The 19773-nt window shown below is 35.5% G+C and overlaps 1 protein-coding gene across 1 annotated transcript in view; it reads right to left on the reverse strand.

Moving 5' to 3' along the window:
• The window catches only part of LOC149794299 (NADH-ubiquinone oxidoreductase 49 kDa subunit-like), a 43025-nt gene that overhangs the window by 13202 nt on the left and 10050 nt on the right, over positions 1–19773 (reverse strand). Inside the window, exons 6-10 of the mRNA XM_089968456.1 lie at positions 19009–19121; positions 15728–15802; positions 5290–5453; positions 4298–4417; positions 3151–3280 (exon numbers count right to left, since the gene is read on the reverse strand). Of these exons, the coding sequence (XP_089824582.1) occupies positions 3151–3280; positions 4298–4417; positions 5290–5453; positions 15728–15802; positions 19009–19121 (602 nt within the window). The remainder of the gene's footprint in view (positions 1–3150; positions 3281–4297; positions 4418–5289; positions 5454–15727; positions 15803–19008; positions 19122–19773) is intronic.

The raw sequence follows: 19773 nt of genomic DNA on the forward strand, positions 1-19773 counted from the left end.
CTGTAGTGAAAACAGAGAAGACATAATATAATAGTTTACTTTATTTAGAGAACCATGAATTGGTACATATAAGTGAATCCTGTTTATATACAAATGTCTAATGTATAGCATGATTAGAGTTTCAACACCGTGTACTCACCTGCGAACCTCATCATATACATTGAATCCACAATACAAGTGATTCCATCGAAAATATGCATACACAGCTTTAAAATATTCATTAATTTTGTAACAGGTCATATTGGTCTGAATTCAGTGGAAAAACATAGCACAATCACATAATGAATGACGAAGCACATTTACTTTAAAGTACGTTCCAAGTCGGTAAAAGTTAGTTTGCGTTATAAGCTGCCGTTGGCTAAACTTTTTCCCTACAAAAAGGAAACTTTCATAGCACAGTTAACATGTTCCAGTCATGTTGGAAAATGCAAAAATCCATCAGATTCCATCACTTTTAATTAAGTTTGGTACTGACTTCCTTTGAAGAAAAGTTCTTTGCTGTTATTGAAAGATTGTAGTCGGCTTTCTTCGATGAAGGGTGCATGCGCTATTGAAGTCACCGTTAAAGGACAGCTTTGGAGAACCAAACGAATGCCGATTTCTTATTGTGGCAGCAACATCAAATAACTGTATTGCGTGATTGAGACTGGTATTTTTTCCATTTGCTGAGCACGTTTTCATAACAGTCGGTGCTTCAAAGGTAATCTGTTTCCTTTGAAATTTCAGCAAACTATCTGGGTATATTTTTACAAAGGAATTGGCCGTCATTTAGACTACTCTAGTTACTGTCCCTCCATGCCTACTGAATAAACCAATAAGTAAGATTTTTTTAATTTTTTTTTTTACATTTGTGGTAGCAGCATGATGCTGCCTTCCATGCATGCATGCATCTGAAAATTAACAAAGGGTCAATGGATGATAGAGATGCAGGTGTTCTGATGACATGGATTATTAAAGAAAACGTGAGTGTTCTGAAGAATTTAATTCTGAGTGAAACTAAGAGGAATTTTACTTACCATCCATGTACAAATGTCAGTCTTTGTAAATATATTAATTACTAGCAAGCGGCCAAAAATCTGATGAAAGATAGATTATGAGACAATGCCTCGTCTGGTTTATCTCCGTTACCAGAAATGTCAAAAACAAAAAAATCGGATATTTCACAACATACATGCTAGATGTCGGGATAAGCAGACTATGATATAACAATGCACTGTTTAGATGGTTTGTCAGTATAGACAAAGAATTTGTTTATGTAACAAGAGATAAGTTTCAGTGCATTTTATATCCAGTTTGTGACTTCCTTCCGTGGGGCCTCTGAATTTCTGCACTCCAAATCAATGGTTGTATATAAAAGTTTAAACAGCCAACAATGTCACCAATAAATAAAAACAGCCACATGGTATGTTTTGCAGCCAATAAGGAAAAACAATCCGACATTGGCAAAGACCTACATGATCCCAGAAAAAAATTATTATGAGTTTGTTTTTTTTCCTTACTTTTAAGAAGAAAAAAATACTTTTTCGTGTAAGAGAAAAATACTTTTTCGTGTATGAGAAAAATACAAATAAAATTTCAGAAGCCAAGCCACGACTGTCTTGCATTATTCATACGCAATCTCTTCCCCAAAATGATAAGCAACTTTTTACGTTTTTTTCGTACTTTTTAAGAATTTTTTTGTGCACAAAAAAAATACATGTATGTGAAATTTTGGGAGCTACGTCACGACCGCGTTATATCCAAATTTGCATTATAACATAGTGCATTATAGCGGGGTCACACTGTACCAGTTTTGTAAGTCTTTGGTATGACTCGGCTGGGGATCGAATCCACGACCTACCGCATCCAAGGCGGATGCTCTATCACAGAGTGTTGAAACCATCGCCGATTTTCATTAACAATAACAAGAGGGGCCGAGTGGTCTAAAGTGCTCTCCATTACAAATCACTGCCATCTCACCTCTGTCTGCGTGGGTTTGAGTCTCGGATTCGGCCAACATGGGTATGTGAGAAAGCTGGCCAGTAGCTTCTCGTGGGTCGGTGGTTCTATCTGGGGTTTCCCCCGGTTCTTCCTCTACCATCAATACTGGCCACCATGTATAGCCTATCGTGTGCTGTAAAATGGTGTTAAACCCTACAACAACAACAACAAGATTTTAAAATTAGCTGCCGTGGTTGACATACTGGATGTCAGGTGGGCAGCATTTTCATTTAGAATCAACAAGGCAACATAAAAAGTCTTCTGGTGGAAACCCCATATTGAAACAACTTTCCATTTTGGAGGAGCAATAAGAAGAAGATTTTAAAGACGGATGACATGGTGGCCATATTTGATACCAGAATGGCACCATTTCTATCTAGTAGCAACTAGACATCACAAAAATTCTTTGGTGAAAGCACACTGCTGATATTACCAGCCATCTAGGAGATGTAGTCTTCCGGGAGTTGCAATAACAAGATTTTCAAGGTTGCCACTGTGGCAACCATATTAGACATCAGATCAGCACCATTTTTATTTAGGACCAACTAGACATTGTAGGATGTCTTTTAGTGAAAACCCCATGCTGATATGGTTATCCATTCTGAAGAATTGATAATATTTTCAATCTGGTTGCTCTGACTGCCACATGGGATATCTGATTGGTACCATTTTCATTTATGACCAACTCAACATTATATGAACACATCTGGTGGAAATCCCATGTCAATATGTCTTTCCTTTCAGGAAGAGTAGTAATAACAAGATTTTCAAGATGGCCACTCTGTTGGCCGTATTGCAGTTCTGGGTGGTGGCACTATTTTCATGTAGGATCAATTACACTAAGGGATTTTTAAGGACTTGTCTGGCTTTTGGGGGCCTTACAACCCATTTTTATGGCCCCATTAAACCAATTAATCCTACCTTTACCAATGTGTTTCTGCATAATTTTGATATTTTTCTTCTTTGCGTCAAGTTCTTTCACCTTTGATTTTTTTTTAAACCCAAAATTCATCAAGTTTTTCTTTTGCCCAAGTGTCAGCTATGTACATCGTTTGGTAACTGTTGATGGTAAAGAAGTTATTGAGCAAAAATGAAATTCGTAATAAATGGATGCATTTAAAAAAAAAAATTGTTATAGCCTTTGCTTCACTTGGATGTTTTTTAAATTACCTTCATTTCAGCTCTCTTGGGTGGAACAATCTTGTGGTCATCTACCTTAATCTCACCCTTTGGCATCAAGTTCAAACACTGGTGGATGATGCGCAGGCTCTGTCTCATCTCCTCCATACGAATCAGATATCTAGCAACATCAAATAGACAATAGGAATATTCTTTTATCTACATATTAATAGTAAAATAATTTGTAAGGTGTATTTCAGGCCAGTTTTTATACAGCAGAGCACAGTTATGGTAAAGACTTTGAGACTTTTAGGTCTTCGTTCACAACTGTATAGGCCATTTTATATTTTAAATTTGTAATAGCATTATATCTAGTATACATTCCATTATTGCTTATAGTTTAGTCCAACTGCAAACTGCACACACCTTGATCTGACAGTGCATTATGTGCTGGCGTATCTGGGTCCATGCAGTTTATTAGGAGTAATCAGTAAAACAAACAAAACAGACCCTGATGTGTGAGTGCATTATGCTATGGCAGACCAGGGGCTTTGTTCTTTGTAGTTTGACTCAACTTATGAGTGAGTCTATATGGTACCTTTGCAAGTTATGTGAGGGAATTATCCATTGGGATATAAATTTCAAACCAGATGAACAGTACTTTTGAAATAATTTGTTTGGCTCTTCTGTTTTATTCCTTTCTTTCAGCTGCAACAATAAAACTATATACTGGGCATATGAAACCTGTCATTTATAAAATTTCCAATTTCATCCATTTGTTGTTCAACAATTTGTGAATTGATACATGAGAACTTTGCATTATGATTTATAGAGAAGAAAATGCAATATTTGAAACTTGCATGTGTGTGTTGTCAGTAAGACTGTCCACACACCCCAATCTTCACACCATGATGCTGGATCAAATTTTACACATCTACAGACCATCCCCAATCACATCCAAAAGTTTGATGTCTTTCTCTTAATGGTGCTGGACAAGTTGTGACATTCCTCAAACAAGAATGACTGGTAAGGCAAAATGGCACAATTAATCTTTTTAAAGACCAAAGATAAAAATTGTCAATAACACAATTTAAAGGGATTCATGACCATATACTGGTACAAAAATGGTCTCTGTGGTGAGGGACCAACGTATAATTCAGTTTATGAGCCTCTCAAAACTCATTTAAAATGTATGTACCTATCATAACAGTCTCCGTTTCTGCCAATTGCCACATCAAAGTCCACTTTATCATAAGCATCATATGGCTGGTTCTTCCTCAAGTCCCACTTTATTCCAGATCCACGTAACATCACACCACTGGCAAGAAAATAAGTGACATTTATGTCATTCTCTATAATGTAAATTACTCTGAAATCTCTATTCAGGGCTTTAAATATTAAATGGAAAATTCAACTTACCTCAGTGAAATATAAACTTGCACAAAACAATTTTAAAGAATCTTAACTAAAGCGAACAAAGCTAGTAAAATAAAATACAGGATGTTTAAGGAAATCATATTACATTTATTTTACAATATAAAATTTTGTTTATATTTCATTTTTGTTTGCATTTTAAAACCATGTAAATATAAAAGTTACGAAAAGAGATATATCTAAATAGTACTTAAATATATTGCTGTAACATTTCCATCATATAACATCCAAAACTCACACTGTAAAGCATTTCCCTTAACATCTGGTGCCATTTTCTTTAAAAACAAACTGGTTAACTAAATTACTTTGTGATCAATAAAACGATTCTGTCAGGCAAAGATCACTTTTGAAGAAACACATCTTTATCCTTGGAAATGGGGTCATATACAGTTGCTATAAATACCAAATAAGGAAAATACTCTTATGCTATTCTTATGCAGCAGTCATTTTTTTAAGGAATATTCTCAAATTTATATGAGTGGAATTAAAGAGATAATAACAAAACGGCAAAAGGAATTTTTATTGCTTTATTTTTATAGTTTTTAATGTAGCAAAAAAGCATCATCTATATGCAGTCTCGTGGAAAACGTAATTTGGCGAAAAAAAGCATAATGATTAAACCAAAAGTGTAATGGTTGGCATGTGCTGATGCTGATAAATTATGTTCCAAGACTGACATGAACAACAATCACCATGACCATCATTGGTTCACAGACCTGCAGGACCACAGGTAAAATATTAGTCTATAATACTTACCTAAAACCATAATTCAAGGCATCTTCTGCAGAAATAACTCCAACATCAATTGTTCTGGCCTTCCAAATGCGGTTTTCTGTCAAAACGTCATCAACTTCATCAAGACGTTGAGCAAATTTCGATATAAAATTAAAGATGTCATCCATCAATCCAAGAGGAATATCCTGGAGGGAATAATAAAAATACATTTTGTTGCTAACTGTGTCACTCTATTCCCTTGACCTCAACTGCTATGCATGCATGATTCAAGTAATCTAATCAGAAAGAATAAAACGTGATTATGTGAGTTACTATGTGTTTTTTCCCATGGATAGAAAGATCTATCTTGCCTTTGTGGTATGTACAATCTGTTTAAAATCAGATTTCCACAGTCCAAGGTCATGTTCTGCTGATCTTGTGGATCACCAATCAAATGACAGCTTTCAAATTTAAGAAAGCTACATGTCATTCGAAACATATCATTATTAGCTGTAAATCTCCGTAACACAAATTTCCAAAGCATTTTCTAGTAGGATACTAAAAATAAGTGGACTGGAAATGCCAAAGGTAAGCAGAACATGAACTTTTATCAGTATCTGTCAAATTTCCACATATAGCTGAACAGATCTGATTTGATTCATATGGGGGGAGAAAAGTCCACATGTCACTTATGTGATGACATTTAATTAATTGAACTGACTTCACATATTGCTGCCTGCTAATTGTAAAGACTTCATTTTCTGTCATTTTTTTCACCAATACTGCATGTAGTGGGTGAGACAAAGAATCTTCCCAACTAAATGGACAAGATAGGAAAACAATGCCAGTGGATCAAAAAATTGGTTACAAGTACTCGACAATCCTTATCCTTTACAAAAAATCTGATCTTGGGTTAAATTTCTCTTTCCAACCTATACACTTGGTGGACGATATTTCCTTGCAATGTAACTTAACAAACCATCATTTCTGGAAAAGGTAAAAAGGTTTTAATGATAATGTTGAGGAGCTATCAGTCCTGTTGGATTTTAACTAACGTCACATATAAGCTATGCAAAACTGAACTGATTACTGTGCACTGATTACTATGACAGTGCTTCAATAGAAGTAAATGTATATCTTTAAAAAAAAATTCTTCTCAATTACATCTTCCTAATCTCAGCTCTACCAAGACTTTTACTATTCTCCCATAGCCACTGTAAACATTATCATGATGAGAAAAAAATTCAGACTAAAGTGATCCTAACAACATGTTTGCCCCTTTTTTCTGAATTTTTATTTTGTTGCAATTTTTTTCTTTACATATGAATTTTAAATGTTTTTATAATTTCAAATTTGTACTTTTAATAGGTACTAAACAGGCAGTATTGTCATGACATCCCATGAAACCATATAACTACCTACCCAGCGACCAATTCACCTACCAACATACCTAGTGTGACAGAGCATAAAAGATAAAATAATTTTAAAAAACAACATTCTACGATATCAAAGCTGATGTATTATAATGAGTTGACAGAACCCAAGATTAATGTTAATTAGTTCTTTATGGAAAATCATTGTTCTTAAAATCTGCTTGAGAAACTATTATCACTGTCCACCCCTGGAAGCCAGATTTTAGTGGGTGGAAGTCACGTGCCCTGAGTAGACTTGGAGTGAGACAGCAGTACATAGTTCATGCATCAGTAATTACCTTGATTAGCCACTACAAGTGAGGTTTCGTATGAAGTCCGTCCATCTAATTTCTATACTCATTCACACATTGAATACACAGTTAACCTGTAGAGAGTAACTTTCAAGAGTGGGTTGAAGTACTCATCAAGATGCATCTTCTCACCAAGTATCATGATTTTTGGTGTAACGGTATCAAATCAAAATCAAGTAAAATGTTAAATGCATGTCACAATGACCTCCTTTTGTGGTAAAGCTGTGGTACTAAAACAAATGCATACAATCATCTAGTTGTACAATCTGGACATGAATAGTGCTTGCAACTGAACCTAAGTCAGTGAACTTTTCAAAATGTGTCACAGTGACTTGCTTTTATGATGTGGGTATAGTATTCATCAAGATGCATCCTTTCACCAAGTTTGATCTTGGTATAACAGTATGTGTTTGAGGTATACAAAAAACCCAGCCCCTGGACAACAACAAAAAACAGACAATAACCCCCTAGGTCATTAACCCCTGGACAATAACACAGGATTTAAAAAAAAAACGCCTATCTGTAAAAAAAAAAATGTTGAGCAAAAGAAATCTGAATAAGGATTAACTTCTCACAGACTTTCATGTCCTACCAAATAAGCAGCTGAGAACATACACTTACATGTTTTATCAACTCAATGACCCTCAATCCAATCAACATTTTGATTGACTTTGAAAAAGAAGTGATCAAGGATGCTTCTTCCATTTGAGTCTACAGGTACATCTGATAAAAGCAATAGACAAAGTGTTTGTGCCCATTGCTTCAGTCATTGAGGCCCCTGAACTTGCTGTTGGGGAACTTTCTAAAGAAACTCAGCCAATCCTGGTCACTTCTCAAGATACATCAGAAAACCACAGCGGTGTGGATGATGAACACCAATTTTTTCTATTTCAATGTGTAATGTGTTTGATTGTTCTATCTAGGATTTTTGCACACTAATAATACAGTCTAGGGCTAACATGGGTTGCTGTCATCCCAATATCTGGAAGTTTTTGTCCACCACAAAGTCATTACAACAAGTCTGTCATCTGGGCACCAAACCTACTCTCCAAGAAACCATTATGCTGATTGCAATAGATATATTGTTACTGTTTTGTATATTTAATTTGTATCAAGTGATTGCAGGGATCGCCCTGGGCTTTGCCAATGGTGCAAATAGAATTTTTTTTCACTTATTGGCGACAAAATATACCATCTGGTGATTTTTTGGCTACAACGTTTTTGGCAGTTTAATTTGTACATACAATCATGGATTTGGAGTGGTGACATTCAAAGGGACCATGAAAGGAAACCACAAACTTGGATACACAATGCACTGGAATCTATCAGTTACATAAACAAATCCTTTGTATTGACAACCCCATCTTTACAGTGGTTCCTTGACTTAAGAGTGTCCCAACTAATGAGTTTTTCGAGATACGAGCCATCTCTTGGCCAATTTTTTGCTTTGAGTTGAGAACTAAAATTCGGGTTATGAGCCAGCTTCAGATACCCCACCGCTAGTTGGCGCAGCGAACGCCACAGTACACGTCGCAACATCCGCCCAGTATCCCGTGTCTCACTCGTTCACTTTAAGCGGTTAGCTCGCAGTGGAAGCATCAGTGTTGTGCTCGCATTTGTGCCTGCAGTTATTTTGCAAAACTTCGTTTTTCCAACCATGGATCCAAAGAATGTGAGTGCGAAGGACAGTGCTGAGAAGAAGAAGCGGATGATGTGCATTGAATTAAAGAAAGAAATTATCGAAAAACATGACCAAGGTGTGCGTGTAGTCGACTTGGCGAAGCAGTACGAGCATAGCATTTCTACGATCTGCACCATACTGAAGCAAAAGGAGTCGATAAAGGCTATAACGCCAGCCAATGGCGTTAAAAAAATTTCTAAACAGCGGACATCTATCAATGAAAATATGGAGAAGCTGCTGATGTTGTGGTTGATGGAGAAGCAGCTCGCAGGAGATACCGTGACGGAGGCTATAATCTGCGAGAAGGCATGAGTTATTTACGCTGATTTGCTGCAGCAGACCCCAGGCACTTCGACAGACGAGGCATCGGGCGAGCCGTTTAAAGCCAGTCGGGGCTGGTTCGAGAATATTAAAATGAGGACCAGCATTCACTCCGTTGTCAGGCATGGTGAGGTAGCAAGCGCGGATATGAAGGCAGCTGAGGATTACCTCAAAACTTATGGCAGTAAAAGGATACATACCCCCAGCAAGTCTTCAACTGTGATGAGACAGGACTCTTCTGGAAGAAGATGCCAAGGAGGACTTACATAATGGCAGAGGAGAAGAGGATGCCAGGCCACAAACCCATGAAGGATAGGCTAACTCGTTTATCATTCGGAAAACCCCAGAGCCTTTAAGTCACATAAGATTCTGAAAGAAAAACTGCAGGTTATGTGGAGGGCAAACCCGAGGGCGTGGGTCACCAGGTAGATCTTTGTGGAGTGGGTGAATTTGGTCTTTCGTCCTGACGTTAAGAAATATCTCCAGGAAAATAACCTACCCCTGCAAGCCCTTCTCATCCTGGACAATGCACCTGCTCACCCACCTAACCTTGAAGATGACATCCTCGAAGAGTTCAAGTTTATAAAGGTTCTCTACCTTCCACCCAACACCACCCCTATCCTGCAGCCCATGGACCAGCAGGTGATTTCTAATTTCAAGAAGCTCTTCACCAAGCACCTGTTCCGCTGCTGCTTTGAGGTGATGGAGAGCACAAACCTCACCCTTTGAGAGTTCTGGAAGGACCACTATAACATCGTGATTTGCCTCAGAATTATCGATATGGCCTGGCAGGGTGTTACAAAGAAGACCTTGACCTCTGCATGGAAGAAGCTGTGGCCTGAGGTTGTGTCTGAAACGGACTTTGAAAGACTCGAACCCGAAGCGGCAGTGGTGGAGATTTTATCCCTCGGCAAGTCCATGGGCCTGGACACGGATGAAGGTGACATCAGCGAGCTCATCGAGAAGCACTCCGAGGAACTGACAACGGAGGAGCTAAAGGAGCTACAGACGCAGCAGCACACCGAGGTTTTGCAGGAAATAGGTGATGCGGAGGAGGTTATCTCTACAAGTGAGATAAAGGAAATGTTGGGAATGTGGGAGAAACTTTCAGACTTTATTCAAAAGAAACACCCAGAAAAAGTTGCAACTGGGCGTGCGATAGAGCTATTTAATGACACTTGCCTAACTCATTTCAGAAACATTCTGAAAGGGAGGATAAAACAGACCTCATTGGACAGGTTTTTATCGGAAACCCCTGCAGATGAAAGTGAGGAAAGCGTGGCGAAAAGGGCAAAAATCAGCGAATAAAATTCAGTTACTGTATTCACTTCAGCCTTTCTCCTCCACCTCCATCAGCATCTTCAAGTCGTCTGATCTCCAAGGTAAATGCTGTACATTATACTTAATAAAACCAGTTTATTGCAGTACATTCTATTGTATTGTGTTTTCATACAATATTCGTTATTTATAAGTACATTTTTCTTATTTAAAAACATGTAACAAAAAAATTGCAGTGTTTTTATGGGGATCCAGAACGGATTAATGGCATTTCAATTCATTTCAATGGGGAAAATTGATTTGACATACGAGTAATTTGAGTTACGAGCTCCGTCACGGAACAAATTAAACTCGTAAGTCAAGGAACCACTGTATAGTGCATCGTTACATCATAATCTGCTTATGTTGACATCTGGCCTGAGTAGTGTATGCTGTGATACACTCAGTATGCTACTGGACTATACTTACGGTCAACCAACCTCTGAAGACGCGAAGAGAAACAGCCACAATTAATTGAATGATGGCTAATCTTTCTGTTGTTTTTCTAAATGAACCAATAAAATAGTTCTGCTGAAACTTCAGAGAAAACTGATTACCTATGAGGTACTGATTGCTGTGTATAAATACAAAGAAAATGGAAAAAATCTCAATCAAAATTATATACTGTCAACAGTGCAACTTTATCATGGGTAAACATAAGTTAAACATTGCATATTCATTGTCTCATCCTAAGAGCAAGTTAACAGAATTAACAGCATTTGGATTTAGTGCAAATTCATTAGACAACACAGTCACTGAACCTGATGTTATACCTAACAGTCCAACATCATCTACATATAGTGATGGTAGTAATGCTTCAAGCGCAACACATCATGATGAAAGGGTAAAAAATTCCCAAACATTTCTTGACAGCTAGAAACTTGGGTGTCTGTGGCTGAGATGATACAAAGTTAAAGCAGATGTCTGTGATATATGTATCAAGGCACAAGTTGTCAATTCATTTACAGCTGGTTGTGATATTTTAAAGAAAGAGTGTGTCATCAAAAATGAATCCAGGCAGGGTAAGTAATATATTTTAATTCTGCTCATTGATCATTTACTTTTGCCATCAATCCTTTGTTATGACTCCAGGGACTTAAACTCCACAACAAGAAATAGCAAAACAATCAAGTTTTGCACAATTGAAAAAAATTAAGTTCTCCAAATACAGGAGTGAAAGAATTAAATTAAGTCAGAGCATGGTGAATGAATTCCTATTTCCTGAAAGTCCTTTCAATTCCAACAGTTCCAAGAAATCCAAAACCAAGTTGGGAGATTGAATCCAAAAACACGCAGATTGGGACCTACCATCAGGAGGTTTTTTGCATCATATTTAAGCATCATTTTCACTTAATATTCACAGATTTTTCAGGTCCAATACACGTGAAATTCTCAACGGAGTGCATTATCCACCTCCCCATTTCATATTCTGATCAGCTGTGCCCAAACTGCACAATACATAAAGGTTAGTCTCACGCCTATTTGACATACTTCAAAGAAACTGCCAGTTTTACAGTGAGTGAAAGCACTTGCAACTGACTGACAAATAAACAATGCCCTTTTTATGTTATAACTAACAATGCCTAAAATGGGTGTGAATTTATGTTAACAGTTCAAATGTGGTCTCAAGCTACCATACATGTGATAACTCTTTCCCATATTTTATATCCCACCTTATTTCCTTATTGTTATCTTGTATATGCGTACAACACTTACTAAATAACATTAATACTGGCTGCCATACATAGCCTATCATGTGCTGAAAAATGGCGTTAAACCCCACAGCAACAACAACTAAATAACATATATATTCCGAATTAGTTTGCTTGAGGCACATATGTTCTATGATATGTTTCTTCATTCCTTCTTTTAATTTAATGATGGTAATTAATGTTTATATATATACGGTACATTAATGACAGGTGTTGACTCGTGTAAGTTTCGTTGGTGGGAATGGAGATCTTAGTTTGCTTGTCGATAAAAGATCTACAGCATTCAATGATCATTCTTTGATTTAGGAAGCTATTCACTACAAGCAAAGCATGTAAAGCATGGCAAAAATGAACTTCTGAACTCCTGGTTGACGGAGATGTACTTTGTGAAGCTAGCCATAAAAGGGGGGAGGGGGCATTTAATTCTTGAATGCATGAAATTGACGGTCGCATTATACATCACTTATCTTGCATTGCAAAGTACGATCATAGAGTTTTAGTATTAAAATGTCCTTTCAAAACTGCTATTGGGAAAATAATATAATATTGATTTACTTAACACCTGATGTTTCTATTAAAAAAATGAGAGAGAGAGAGAGAGAGAGAGAGAGAGAGAGAGAGAGAGAGAGAGAGAGAGAGACTGTGGATGTCAGGAAAGTAGATATTTTATATTCGATAATGCATTTATTTCAGATGACAACAGTCATACCTATGCACTAACAGTGATGCAGGATGCAAAGACCATAGAAGTAGTGCAAAACAGTAATGTAATGGTATATTTTGTAATATTATGGCTGTATTGCGTGTTGTCAATAAAGAAATAACTATCCCATCTTTTTCAATTTTCATTGCCTATTACATTAATAGACTTGGAAAAATATTCACTACTTTTTCTGGTGACATTTTTTTGAAAACTGACGACAAAATATTGAGGTTGGCAATTTTTGGGTGACAACTTTTTAAAAGCCAGGACCATCCCTGCATTTACCTATGTCCATAATTGAGGGTAGGTGTTTGGGCCCACCTGACTACATACTGACTGACAACCCCCCAAGAGGAATAAGCATACTTTCTGCTATTATAAGTGACAAAAAGTATAATTTGGGTTTAAAATGTGCAATCTATATATAACATGCCAGAATTACAGTATGTATGAAAAAAATACATTTTTACGCCTAACCTGGTTCTGCAGCTGGTAAAAAGGTCTTGCCACAAAGAGCATAATTCATATGGATTAGAACCAGGATACAAACATAAAATATACTGAAAAAATGATTTATATTCAGCACTCACTTTCACTGAATGATCGTTAACTGGAATTCTGCAATGATCATCAGGTGCTCAGAATCCTGTATTATATCACTCATATTCTTTTTTAAAGTTTGTAAAGCAGTGCTGATTTGTCACTTTTTCTGATCTGACATGTTTTGAAGTTTGAAAAGATCCATCTGCTCTAACATTTTCCATCATAAAACATCCACAACTCACACCACAGAGTGTTTCACTTAACATCTGGTGCCATTTTCTTAAAAAAATTATGGACAAGTTCAATAACTAACTAGCTTATCAATAAAATGAATCTGTTCGAAAAGTTCACTTTTGAAGAAACCTGTCTTTTTCCTTGGAAATGGGTCATATAAAGTTGTTATAAATAGCAAAAAAGGAAAGTGCTCTAAAGCTATTCTTATGTAGCAACCACCTTTTAAAGAATATTCTCAAATTTATACAACCGGAATTAAAGAGATAATAATAAAACCATAAAAACAACTTTTTATAACTTTATTTTAATTTTATTTTTGTACATAGCAAAAAAAGTGTAATCCATATGCAGTCTTGCGTAAAATGTAATTTCCTGAAAAAAAACATAATGATTACGCCAAAAGTGTAATGGCTGACATGTATGTATGCCTGACCAATGTCATTTTTTTAAAACATGTATACTTGGATCAGTTCTGGACATTGGTTTTTCCCTTGGAAATACATGGTATACCTGATTTTTGCCAGCTAGTTTGCTAAAGTTTAAATAAACAGACCTGACCTTGTTTATGAACCTGATCGAAATTTCTACTGTCATAAGTCAGGCGACAGTCTACATATAAGAATATATACATCTGAAGTATTTATTCTTATCTTAACATCTGTCTAGTGGAATCAGTCTTTTAGTTGTGTTTTGTTATAATTTGAGAGGATTATATTATTTAAATTATTCATTGGAATTACAAAGTGCTCATTGACTTTTGGATGAAAACGTTATTTTGGGATTATTGTGAATTCATTTCAAGACATTCTGGATTATATCATTGTGATATATCAAGACTGTTAACACACTTACGCACTCCAGGCTAGTGGTACATCAACACATTCAAGATAGGAATTCATTTGGAATGCTCTATACTTTTGGACTTATGATAAAACTTGAGGACTATTTGGGATTTAATTCACAATACTGTAAGTTCTCTTTTTAAATATTCACTTTGTATTCTAGGGAAATAAATTATTTGCTGAATTTTCAAAACTTGATGGGTTTCGCTCTTTTCTGTTACTTATTTTAAGACCATAGAGTTGTAACAGTTACTATGGTTCAGGACTATGCCAGCAGAGACATACTACAATACATGATACAGATAGGGTTTTTTATCCTGGGGTTATTGTCATGGGGGGTTACTGGGAGGTTTTGGGTAGGTATTATCAGGGGGTGGGGATATTATAAAAACCTATAGGTGTTGATGGATGTACAGACATGCACTTTGATGCCAAAGTGATTGCTATGAGGAGCTTCTGACAAGACAGGCTCAACAAAAATTAAGGATATTTGTATCATGATAAGAGCTCATTTTGTTAGCAAAACTTCACTAGCATTTTGACTAGGAATGCATGGGTAGGGCAACTGTGTCCCCATGTCCTCCAAATCTGGGGTCAATAACATTTCAATGGGGTGACAAAAATACAAGAAAATCCTTCAGTCAATGTTAGTAGTTAAGACATGAGATAATCCTATTAGCTCTGGTAGTCTTGTCACAACTTCACTGTCTGCATTTCAAACCATCTTTTCTACTGTAATAAAGTTTTTTATTCAATAAACCTTTTACCAAGTGCCAAAGAAGCCCATAAAACATCATCAGAATATTCCAATGTTTAACTGAAAAGAGTTGCACCAAGGCAATTTTCCATTCTGGATCTTGCCCTCATTTTACTTTCATTTTCACCCATTATCTGTGAGTCTTTTACATAATACTCAATTCTCTTTTGAAACTAATAATTCATTTATTAAATGCTAAAATGAAATGTATATCTCTGCAAGTTTCTTCCCCTAAAAATAAACCCAAATATGTAACCATGGCTCTCAGCGACTTTGCAATTAAACTCAGTACAAACCTTCAATATTCAATTGTCAAATTTTCTGTTTTAATTGAAATGAATCATGATCTGAAAATTTGACAGCCTTAGCAATTTTGGCAAAAGTAGCACCATCATAAACATAGAGGTCAATAGTTAAAATTTTTTAATTATGTGTAATCATGTAACAGATATGCACCAAGAACCAAGAAAAGAGGTGAAATTATTTTTCCCTACATACAGTAGTATAAGCACACCTGACAAAAAACTCATACAAGGGGTCACACGTATGGGGTTAAAAGGACTAGAAATTGTGAGAAACTTTCAAATCCAGGCTCAAGATAAAACACAGCCTCTTTGAAAGTAGGTTTATATTATATGAGAGCTCACCTGTGCAACACCACCAGGTCTTACATAGGCTGCATGCAGTCTGGCTCCTGAAGCTCTTTCATAGAACTCCATCAACTGGAATAGGAATAATGAATAAGAAGAATTTTCTTAACAAGCAGCTTATTTGCTAAAAAAAATGTACAAAGAAATTTTTATGCACACAAATTATACAAAATAATTAAATTTTAAGCATTTAGTCAAAAAAATGTAAGGATACTGCCAAAAGCAAAGTCCATGTTGCATGATAGTACATTTGATCAATACAAGCAGAAAATACAATCAGTTTCAAAATATGGAATAAAATACCCAATATAATTTAATAAATTATTATCTATGACTCTGTTATAAATTTGTTTATTTTACAGGTCTATCATTGCTCATGAGGTACCTATATTAATTGTGATTTTAGCAACCAGGAAATAAAACAAAAATTGGTACACCTATGCCACATAGTGAATTTTGCACTATTCATTACAAATTTTGATGTATATGAGACTGATATATTTAACAGTACCACTGCCCTCTAAATATATTTTGTCAATAAGGAATGAAATAACAATTACAAACTTAAGCCAATGAAAACTAAAAATGTTCATCTATAAGGAAATATTCTCAGCCTGTAAAACCCTACAAAAATGTATAATGGCATATAAAATCACAGACAAGTGGCCAATTTAAAGTTAATCCCAATAGTACATCTTCCACTGATGCAGCTAATCCTTACATCCCTAGCCAACATGAATTTTGGTAAGATTAAGGTGAATGGTTAGAATAAATTTATTAACATCAATAATTAGCCATTTACATTAGTCCAACTGCTGCTTTTACCCACCATTCATCGCCAACACAATTTGGGTCTGATTAAAGGGACTAAGCTCTATGATAGTATGATGTCATGATGATGTTCCATAACTAGTCTGAAAGATCAATCAACAATTAGCAAAGGCATTTCTAGGCCACACAAATGAGCATTTCTCAATCCTGGTGCTCCAGATGACCATAAAATATCAGTGGATTAAACAATTTAAAAGTGAACTTTATAATTTCTAAATACACGTATACTGACATCTTAAAAAAGGCTTCCATGAATCATTGTGTCTTGCCAGCCTAAAATCCCAAACATAAAACTCCAAAATAAACTTTCAATGTTGAAGCACTACTGACTTCATGTACAAATCTAAATCTCTAGAATTGATTTTTTGCACTTCTACCCTCACACAAACTGCCACTTGCAGATATAATCCTGTTTAACATACATTCTAATTGCCTGTCTCTTATATGGTAAATTTTAAATTTCTTTATATATATATATATATATATATATATATATATATATATATATATATATATATATATATATATATCCTTGTCATAAACCTTTCATTTGCAATACATGCCAACCCCTGATGAGGAAACAGTGTAATCCAAGTGGACAAAAAGATGAACCCAAGCAGAAAAAGAGGAATCCACATTTAACATGCTAAAAATTCAAAAAACAATGATTTATTTGCCCCTCTCATCTTTTAACATCCTTTACTGCTTCAAGTTTTCATATGTAGCACTTTTAGCTTTATAAAGCAACATATTTTCATGTTGCATTTTAAAACACTTTATACCAGCTGAGACCATGAATGTTATACACACCAGTAGAGCACAAAGTACTGGGTTACTGAGCCTGGATCTGAATTCACTTTTATGTTTGTTAACAATACTGAACAATCTCTCACAGTCAGCATCAGAATGGTAAAGAACCAATATTCCTTTCATAACCTGACAAAGTGAATGTGTCTTTTAGGTGGGAAATAAGGTGCCACTGCACATCAACTGTATCTGCATTAAGTATATTGTCAGGTAGAATCCCAACTTTATACTTCAGTAATTCTCCTTCCAGATGATCCAAAGTAGACAAGGATGGTAATAGAAAGGGATATCTCTTGACAAAGAATCTAACACTTTTGAAGCTTTTTGACTGTCTCTCATTTACATCAGCACACTTCATCTCCATAGGGGAATTTCTGGAACATGTACTCACAGGCTGTAGCATAATAATCTCTAACATTATCATAAAACACCTTTACAGCTAGAGTAGAATTGTGTTCTATGAATTCTCTTGCTTCTGCACCAATAGCAAGATCTTCATTATCTTTCTATTAAGAACTCGGTAAATAACACCTCTGCATTTATAACATTCATGTCCACACTTTAGTTCTGCTGTAGATAAGAAGTTACCTTAGTATTGGAGTTCATAATACGAGCTAATCTGATGTGTTTCTTTGTTTTCATTTGTTTCTCCACATAAAATTTACCAATATGCCCAATGTTAAAATAGTTTCCGCACATACTGCAATGAGTATGATGCTGCCCTAGAATACAGGGACTCATATCGTTGCTGAAAACTGACCTGTCATACATGTACTATTAAGTACATGTATGACAGGTCAATTTTAAGCAACAATACGAGCCCCTGTGCCCAAGAATGGAACGCTGTATTATGCCATTCATGTATTCATCTTTGAAGGATTCGTTTACTTTTGGTCTTTTTCTGATCCATCTGTGAAATTCCTACCAAAAATATATGTGCTCTAACACAAACATCAACTAGAATACATCTGAAGACTTCTAGCGCCAAATAGTAAAATTATTTCCACAGGGCCTGCAATCATCTTTGGAGGATTGTTATTTTTGTTTTGTTTATTTATGGCCATTTTCTAATCCATCTGTGAAATTATTTGAAAGGAGATATTTTTGCTCTCATACACGCATTGACTAAAATAAATTATACTTTTTAGCGCCAAATACATATAGACTAGTTCTGTACTAAATATAAATTAGAAAAAAGAATCTAGGGGTAAAAATTAAAAATTAGAAAACCAGTCTGTTCTCTCCTCACTAAGCCATAGAGCTGCTATAAATAGAATACAAGGTCGAAAGTTTGAAAGTAGAACCAGCATGTTTCTGGGTAATAGGATAGTTGCTATAAATAGAACATAATACTGTTAGGAAAGTGCATGGACAAGCGTACTCTTATATTGTAGTTACATAAAAGCGGTCTTTTCTAAAATACGGTCTGTGGGATTAATGGGATGTTAATAAAAACATGAAAACAAACAATTGATTTTTTGGGAAGGTGGATATACCAAAAAAAAAACGTAATCCATATACGTTTACGCGTAAGGCATAATTTAGTGAAAAAAAGCATAATGATTACGCCAAAAGCATAATGGTTGGCTGTATGCATTTGGAGGTGAGAGAAAACAAAGCCTGCTAAATAATCTCAGTACCTTTTCTCGTTCCTCAAACAGCCAGAAGAAAGGGGTCATAGCACCAATATCCAAAGCATGACATCCAACTGCCATGATATGGTTACACAATCTTGTTATCTCACCAAACATGGCTGAAATATAGTATTCATTTGTTCAATATTCTTGTGATTTCACAAAACAATGCTAAAATACAGTATTACTTTGTCCAGTTTCCATGTTACGGTTAAATATTATTGTGATCTCACCAAATAGGGCTGAAACAGGGAATTCATTTTGAAATAAAGTTAACTTACTGTACTCTGTCATTTTTCATGAACTTTTTATTAATTAGTTTTAGAGGTGATGAAATATTTACGGGTTAAAGAAGATACCAAGGTTAAGGCATTTTATAAAATATAAGCAAGGGTACTGATTACTCCAAGAGTTTCAAAAAAAATGAAACAAACTTCTAAATTGCATTTAAGAGTAACTATTTCATACACTGAATGTGCCTTCCATGGATCCCAAGTATGCTTTACTGGAACAGACCTTAAAATTTTCATCTGATTTTAAGCACAAAATATTGCAAATACTTTCTTACGAATAAAAAGTTTGAAGGTGTATACATTCTTTTCAATTTAATCTCCCAAAACATTAAAAGATTAAAAGATATGAGAAAACTGAAATTAATTTGAAGAAAAATTTGTGTAGCCTCTTTTACTTATACACTGGCCACAATATATCTTTCTTTTAGAATATATTGTGATATATACACACATACAATACTTACAATTTTTGGCAGGC

This window comes from Sinohyriopsis cumingii, chromosome 8 (genome assembly GCF_028554795.1).
Source record: "Sinohyriopsis cumingii isolate HCF-2022 chromosome 8, ASM2855479v2, whole genome shotgun sequence".
NCBI classification, from domain to species: Eukaryota; Metazoa; Mollusca; class Bivalvia; order Unionida; family Unionidae; genus Sinohyriopsis; species Sinohyriopsis cumingii.